General features: G+C 32.7%; 1 protein-coding gene and 1 long non-coding RNA gene across 2 annotated transcripts; one reads left to right on the plus strand and one right to left on the minus strand.

Moving 5' to 3' along the window:
* Window positions 1–1,710: 1,710 nt before the first annotated feature.
* Window positions 1,711–2,203, minus strand: LOC131647876 (uncharacterized). The gene is made up of 3 exons (XR_009297988.1): window positions 2,026–2,203; window positions 1,909–1,934; window positions 1,711–1,794 (listed from the first exon to the last, which is right to left on the minus strand). It is a non-coding gene; the product is annotated as an uncharacterized LOC131647876 (long non-coding RNA).
* A 3,344-nt stretch (window positions 2,204–5,547) lies between these two features.
* LOC131647877 (transcription repressor OFP6-like) lies at window positions 5,548–6,539 on the plus strand. Its single transcript, XM_058917693.1, has one exon. It carries the CDS (start codon window positions 5,680–5,682, stop codon window positions 6,223–6,225), a length of 546 nt encoding a protein of 181 aa, XP_058773676.1. The 5' UTR covers window positions 5,548–5,679; the 3' UTR covers window positions 6,226–6,539.
* The last annotated feature ends 1,472 nt before the right edge of the window (window positions 6,540–8,011 follow it).

The raw sequence follows: 8,011 nt of genomic DNA on the forward strand, positions 1-8,011 counted from the left end.
TCAACTAAGCCACCGAATATCAAAAATCCCAAATCAGAAACCCCAATTTCTAAACCGCTAATCAGAAGAAATCACAATGGAGCAGAAAACCTATCACAGTTGAGAAGGAGAGTTGCATCGCTCGAAGAGAGGAAAGTATGATGTCATGGAGGGGAAGGTTGCAAACGAACGCGAACAAGCGAGATGGAGAATACAAGTGGCGTGATTGAGGAGGATAAATGGAGATGCGTTTACCATTTGCTATGGGAGAAAAGGAGTCGACACAACACAAGACAGAGAAATTTAGGGTTTGTCACCACAAACGCAAATGACCTTCGTTCCATTTCACAGAATTTTTTGAATTTTTATTTTTAGGGTTAGGTATATGAGAAGAATTACACAGGAGAGAGCTATTTTGATAGTTGGGAGGGAACTGTGAAAATTCAGAATGGCGCTAAGTGAATTTCTATCAAAAAGGGGTGCTAAGTGAATTTTGTTTAGTAAAGAAACCAAAGGGAATGGTGAAAAAGTAAGCGTTCAATGAAAATAAATTAATTTAATAAGTAAAAAAGAATAACAGACAATATGGTAGGTGATGACCCCTGTTCGATTCCAGCAACAAATAATTTTTCTAGAAATTTTTTTTTTACTATATAACATATGAGAACGGTGTCATATATTAAATATTTTATTAAAATAATTAAAAATTATATGAGAACGGTTTTAACCCGTTGTTAATAAACTAGTAACAAACCCGTGCGTCCGCACGGGACGCACGGGTTCTGATACGGGACGCGCATTTGTTTCAGATGTATATTTTTTAATAGAAAAATGTTTGGTACCCGTAAAAAAAATTAATTAAATGTATAGAAAAATGTCTGGTACCGTAAAAAAAATTAATTAAATGTATAGAAAAATGCCTGGTACCCGTAAAAACATTTAGATTAATAAATTTTTTTAATATAATATATGTGAAAAATAGAAGATGAAAAATATAATAAAAAATAAAAGCTAAAAAAATTATGATGGAATGTCATGACATCAACTCATGACACCGCCCCTGCAGAACTGGAAGAAAGATTCAGTTTGTACTTAACATATACATAATATTCTATGTGGCGCATATTATGTAATCCTATATAGCGTATATTATGTAATCCTATGCGTTCGCACGGGTTCTGGTACGGAACGCGCATTTATTTCAAATGTATATTTTTTAATAGAAAAAATATTTGGTTACCCGTGAAAAATAATAATTGAAGATATAATTAATAAAAAATATTAATTGAATATATAATTAATAAAAAATTATTTTGATCAGTAAATTCATGTCTCGTTATTAATCAATATTTAGATCAATAACTTAATATCCTGTTAATAATCAATATAATACGAATGTATATAAAAAAGAAAAACAAAATTTTTTAATACTAAAATACAACCCTGTTATAAAATATGTAAATAATAAGAGCTAAAAAATATTTCCTAAAAAAATAGAACAAAGCATTTGAAACAAATGAAAAAAAAAACAATTTGAAAAAGCAACTTTGAGGAGTTGAGTATAATTTGAAAAAGCAACTTTGAGGAGTTGAGTATTGTTACAAATAGATTCAAATACCACAATAAAATAGATTCAAATGAATTTAAGTAACTGATATTATTATGTGGAATCCCATTGGTTTTCATACCTGGTGACTAATTTCAACGCGACCAATTCGAAGGTTATGAACGGGCAGATCTTCCTCCATGGTGACCGAATTTATAAGTCAATAACTTTCCATGCAGCCCTACTTCTATCTCAGGAGCATCCTCCTCCTGCTCAAATGTCATAAAGTTATGATAACAATTGCAAAATTAAAAGACTGAAGAAAGCAAACATTAACTTCGTAATTTATTTTGGCAATAAAAATCAAACTCAAATGTTAATACCTTTTTATCCGCTAATCTCTTTTTTTCTGAAAATTTGGAAACAAAGAAGTGATGAATTTTTGGATGGCTGAAAGTTGAATGACAAATATATGTGCAAATTATGAGCATATGACTCACTTGATGTGCCACAAAGTACTACACATATGTCCATTCCAACTTGGAAGTCTTGTTTTTGAGCAATTTCATGTTTCTTCTGCTTTTTTGTAATTCATTCCAGCTAACTTGATAAAATGAAGGCACGAAACTTCAACTAATATTTAACAGCTTTGAAGTTACACCTTTATGCACAATACAATCACCAACCCTTTTGGAAAAAAAATAATGTATTTCCAAGGTTAAAACACCTATAACTTATGTTTCTAATGGAAAAAAAAAAGATAGAAACAGTTTCATAGTAGATTTAGCAATCATGTGAAAATATTCATATGAGAATAAACCATACTACAAACTACATTCTCTTTAGCTGAGAATAAACTATATGTTGTGTTCCTTCCTAACACCTTATGTACGATTGTTTTATCATATACTGATCAGTGCATATTTATGCACATTCTCCTATATTTTTACTTAGGCATTTCTTTACTTTACCTTGGTTATTTTTCTATTTTAATGTGTTTTTATAATTTAGTTTATTTTTGCCTTTATTTGATTTTCGCACTTAATTTTCAGCATTAGCAGTCTGCACTAAAATGATCATAAGTGGAGCTCCGGGAATCCGATTGAGGCGTTCTAATAATCGCCGGAAAGCTAAGAGAAAGAGCTACAACTTTCGTGTTGGAGTCAAAGTCATATTCGGAGCGCATATTTTCCAGAATTTCGTTTGAAGCTGCAGCATTAGTTTTATTTAGTTTTGGATCATTAGTTTATGGGCTTGGGTTATGTTTTTGACCCAGTTTGAGTTAGTAGAGAAGAAAACCTTATTTTGTTTTATAAGGGTTGGGAGCCGCTAGAATAGGGAGACCTTTTTTGCCACAAATTTCACTTTTGGTTTCATGATTAGAATGAAGAACTAATTCCCGAAGGCAAATCCTGCTGCTTATGGGTTCCATTGCTTTGAGGTTATTCTAATACTAATTTAAATTCGATTTCTATTCAATTCTTTTCTATGAAATCATTTGCTTAATTTGATTACAATTGTTTGCTTAATTCGATTGTTGTTCATAGGATAGAATTGATTAAATTCGATTGTATGCATGTTCCTAAATTTAATTGCGTTTTATCGTTTGCTTAATTCGTTAACTCGTCATATTCTTAACCGTTTGCTTAATTCGGTAAACAGGAACATAACTCGTATGATTTTGATAAGCGCTTGTCTGATTAATCTCATAATCGAATAGGATCGAAGCCGTTTAGGGATTGGTGTTATTATAACCGATGATAAGTCGGAACCCGAATCAGTAGGATTAGCCGTTTAGCTTATTTTGATAATCACTTATTTTACTCTACTTTATAAATTGATTCTAAAACCATAAACCCCCAATTTCATTTATATTAGTTAGTAACGAAACAAGAATCCTTGTGAGAACGATATCCGAGTTGTCGTTACCGTTACACTATATTTTCAAAATACTCGTTTTTGATCCGTGCGCGACAGCGGATCATATACTAAAACTTATCAGAAGTAACAGGTTAATAATCAGAGCCTGCAGATAAAAAAACATTTTCATAAATAATAACAACATAATTAGACGATAAATAATATTATAACATGAAGCAATATAGTATTTTCCGCATTGTCGCTCCCACGAAACTACCACCGAAACACTGTCAAAAACCCCATAGCCGATGCTGCAGTGTCATTTTTATTTGTAAGACAAATGATTTACATATAGAAAAAGAAGAAAAATAGTTTCTTTTATAAAACCATCAGAACAATCAATGAGTAGAAGTCAAAATCATCTGAATAATCATAACCCAATTGAATTAACAATTAACAAAGTAGTTATGTTCATAGAATCAAACAATAAATATCACTTCTAAAACCCTAAAACCAAGTACTGCATATAAAAAATCAGAAACTACAAACAAAACAAAACCCAAAACTATGTCGTTACAATGTAACTTACCCACTATCTTCTTAACAACTTGTTGAAGAAACAGTGCAAACCCTAAGCCATGGAAGCATTGGATCTGGAAAAAAATGAGAACATCAAAACCCTCTTCATCACCACTTAGTAACAACAAAAAACTCCAGATCTAAAGAAGAAGATGCTCACCTTATTCTCAGATAAGTCATGTTCGTAGTTTCGGAACCAAACGAAAATCATAAAAACAATGTTAGAGATGCTGAATAAATAAACAAATGAACCAAAGCTTTGTTGTGATTCGTACCTTCCACTACTGGCTTACCGTATAAATCTAAAATTTCACGAAGGAAACACAATATGAAACATAGTGAACATCTTCCCAGGGTTTATTTCCACACTGAGACACCGCACGTGGAGCCACCAGAAACCGCACTATCGGCGAAGCTTCCCCCTCCATGTGAGCCAAAACCACCAAACCTGAAACAACAAACACAAAATCAAAATCAAAATCGAATCTATTTGAAACTCAATAATAACAATGAAGAAGGAGAGGGAGAAGGAAGAAGAAGAGGATGAAGGAAAAAGAATAGTAAGGAGTGGGAGAAGGAAGAAGTCTCAGAAAGAGAGAAAAAGAAAAGAACGTGTGAGAGAGAGAAAAAAAGTAAATGAACATGAGAAAAAGGAGAAAGGACATGATAGAGAGGAAAAGTTGTTTTGAAAAGGTAGAAAAAGTTGTTTTGGAAAGGTAGTAAAAGAAGGAAACAAAAAGTGGAAAATTGGAAGGAAGTAGAAGAGCACATCCACGTGTCAGGCAATATTCCAAAGGAGGGTAAAAAAGAGATTTCAAGAACAATGGATTTTCTTATATTAAGATGTCGTTCTCTTTATACTCTACAAGAACGGTTTTGAGCCGTTGCACAAAATTTACAAAAAATTAAATAAGCTACCGCAACAAAATATAAAATTTGTTGCTTATTATTCTCTATGGGAATAATATTTTTAACTCCCAAAAATTAGGCGTTGCTATAGGATACAAATGTTGAAGTGTAATTTTCTTAAGAAACGTGGGGGTTGTTTGATTTTTTTAGGACAAAAGCTAATTTCAGAGAGACATCTCCAAACTAAATTTTAATTAAAAAATAGTATTTATTGCGTTCGGAGACGTATCTTCGAATGTATCGAGAGACATTTTCAAATTTTCAGATGTGCATCTCATTTAGCACAAGGTTGGGATGAAAAATAGCTTTCAAAATCATTAAGCCCATCCTTATGATTTTTTTTTGAAGAGAGAAGGTTCACATATTTAAAGAAGTGCTAAGATAATGGAATAAAGTTGAACATGGACCATTTCTTAAAACTAATTTCCTATAAACACAACTTAAACTTATTTTAAATTTGAATTAATTTAACTAATTAATAAAGTACAATCCGGCCAAATTCCTTTTACCAACACAACAAATTTTCCTAAAATTATTCTCCATAAAATAACGTCACCCTTAATAAACGCAAATAAGGATCTTATAGTTAGGATATTTTGTGAAAATTAATTCAAATGATTACTCTCATACCTCAAAGGTCAAAATTTATGGGCTTCGTACCCTCGACCCCTCCACATTGCTAAAAACCTTTTCTCATATTAAACAAACATCTCACAAAGAAACTCCCAATCCTCAATTCCTCACCTTAAATTCTTGTCCAAACCCAAACCTTAGTCCTTTCAAATTCCTTTCTAGCTACAACGTTAATGTCTTTCAACATCAACAAGAAGAAAAAGTTCTTCAGAACACTCTTTTCATCTAACAAAAGTTGCGGTTGCCTCAAAATAAAACCCTCTAATGTCCTTGAGCCCTCCCTAAAACCTAAAATCTCTATCTACCAAAATCAAAACAAAAACCCTAGTGGCGCCACTTCCTCCGCCTCCACCGCCGACGATGATGATAAAGTTTTGGCTTCCAGTCCGGTCTGTGAAGCCAAAACTACTCATCACAACAACAATACAATTTTAAATTCAGGTACAAAACTCGTCGATAGCATTGCCATTGAGAAAGAGTCTGAGGATCCATACTATGATTTCCGAAACTCGATACTTCAAATGATATTGGAGAGAAAGATCTACGCGGAGAAAGATCTTGAAGAGCTTCTTGAATGTTTTCTTCAGCTTAATGCGAAGTGTCACCACCAAGTCATTGTTGAAGCGTTCATGGAGATATGTGAAGAAATATTCCCTAAGAAGCTTCAAGGTGAAGGTGAAGAGTCTCAAAGGAATAATCAAATTACTGGAAAGAGTTAGGTGAGTGAATGTTGCAATAATTCTAGGTTTGACATTGATGAGCATACACGTGTGAATGGCATGTGAAGGCATTGAAGTCACACGTGGGAAGATGAATGTTGCATGAGAAATTTGCGGTTTCAAATTGATGTGGTTATTTAGTTAGTTATTCTCATCTATTATTGTGGGGTAAGGGTTGGAAGGAGCTGAAGCACCGTTTAAAATTTATTGAGAGGAGATGTATATTTTCTTTTAGATATTTGATTAATTTTACTGTATAATTATAGTGATTCATTAGTTATGAATATTTATGACATGATAATTTGTTATTCTAATGTTCTATGATATATTTGGGATCATGGTTTTGTACCTCGTCACTCTTGTTTGATATTGCCATGGTAGTTTCAGTTACTTTCGTGATTTCACTAAGTCAATGTTTGAATTTTGTTTAGAGAGAGAAAAGAGTGGTGGCTGAGATTGGGGCAGACAGGGCCGGCCCAATGCGTTTCGAGGCCTGAGGCGAATTTTAAAATAAAATTATATATATATATATATATATATATATATATATATATATATATATATATATATATATATACATATATATATATATAAAGTTTAAACCAATTTTATTTAATAATTTTTAATCGATGATAGATTCATTTTATCCAAGGTTAATTAAAAAAAATGGACGTTAATTGAAAAAAAATTGGTCTTATGTAAAATTTTACTTATTTTAAATTTAACTATTATATCTTTTGATTTAGCTAGGCTCTTGTTGGCTACTTATTTTCACCTTAATAAAATTAGATAAATTTTTCTATCCTCGGATCAAATAAAGCTTGCCTATATATGTATCATGTATCAAAGCTTGCCTATAAAGCTTTTTCTATCCTGGAGTACTTTTTTTCTTGGGAATCGTTTCTTTTATTTATTTTAAAACTTTTTGTTAGCAATTTCACACCACTGTACGCAATCCAGAGGGTATTAATTAAAGTGTAATGCAATTTGATCAATACAAACAAAAATAAAAAAATATAATTTGGAGGCCCAAGGCGGTGGCCTAGGTTGCCTACCCCTTGGGCCGGGTCTGGGGGCAGAGTTTGAATTCTGTAATGGGAGCGTTCCCGGCTTGATAGAGTCGTTCTCTCTCTCATGTTGAGAGGCTCTTTGTCGGGCCAAAAGGAAATCTCTCTCTCTCTCATGTTGAGAGGCTCTTTGTCGGGCCAAAAGGAAATAGACGGCGGTGAAACTTTGTGTTAGGATTAGGGTATTTCTAAAGGAATCAAAGTGTCCAACTTAACCAAACTGAATTTAAAATAATTGAACTAAATCGTTAAATTTGTCAAACTTAACCGAATTGAATTTAAAATAACTAAACTATCAAAGCAATAATGCACAAAGCTTAAGCAATTGGAAAAATCATCAAAACAATGAAATCGTCATCGAATATTTATTTATTTCACGAGAAGGGATAGGAAAACACCGAAGAAAACCTAAAAGGGAAAAAGCAAGGTCTCATGACCAATAGGAAGGGTAAGGGTATCGGTTTCGCAAGGGGAAGGTATGAGCACCCCTCACGTCTGTCGTATTCAACAGGATCCACTCTTGTTTGTTCTAATCTAAGGGTGCGCAAATCTATGAGTCTAAAACTTAATGCTAAAGGAAATGCATGCAAAAGAAAATAAAGAAAGTACGGGTAAAAGAAAAAAGTTTTTACAAAAGTTGTGTTAAACTTATTTGTTTGTGTTTTTTATTGAACGATGTTAATTTCACATTCTACTGCTGCTCGACCTTTGGAGACTCA

Source organism: Vicia villosa, linkage group LG2, assembly GCF_029867415.1.
Source record: "Vicia villosa cultivar HV-30 ecotype Madison, WI linkage group LG2, Vvil1.0, whole genome shotgun sequence".
NCBI lineage: Eukaryota > Viridiplantae > Streptophyta > Magnoliopsida > Fabales > Fabaceae > Vicia > Vicia villosa.

Bases quoted from the DNA above. Each gene is read 5' to 3' on its own strand.
- LOC131647877 (XM_058917693.1), top strand. From the start codon at position 5,680: ATGTCTTTCAACATCAACAAGAAGAAAAAGTTCTTCAGAACACTCTTT.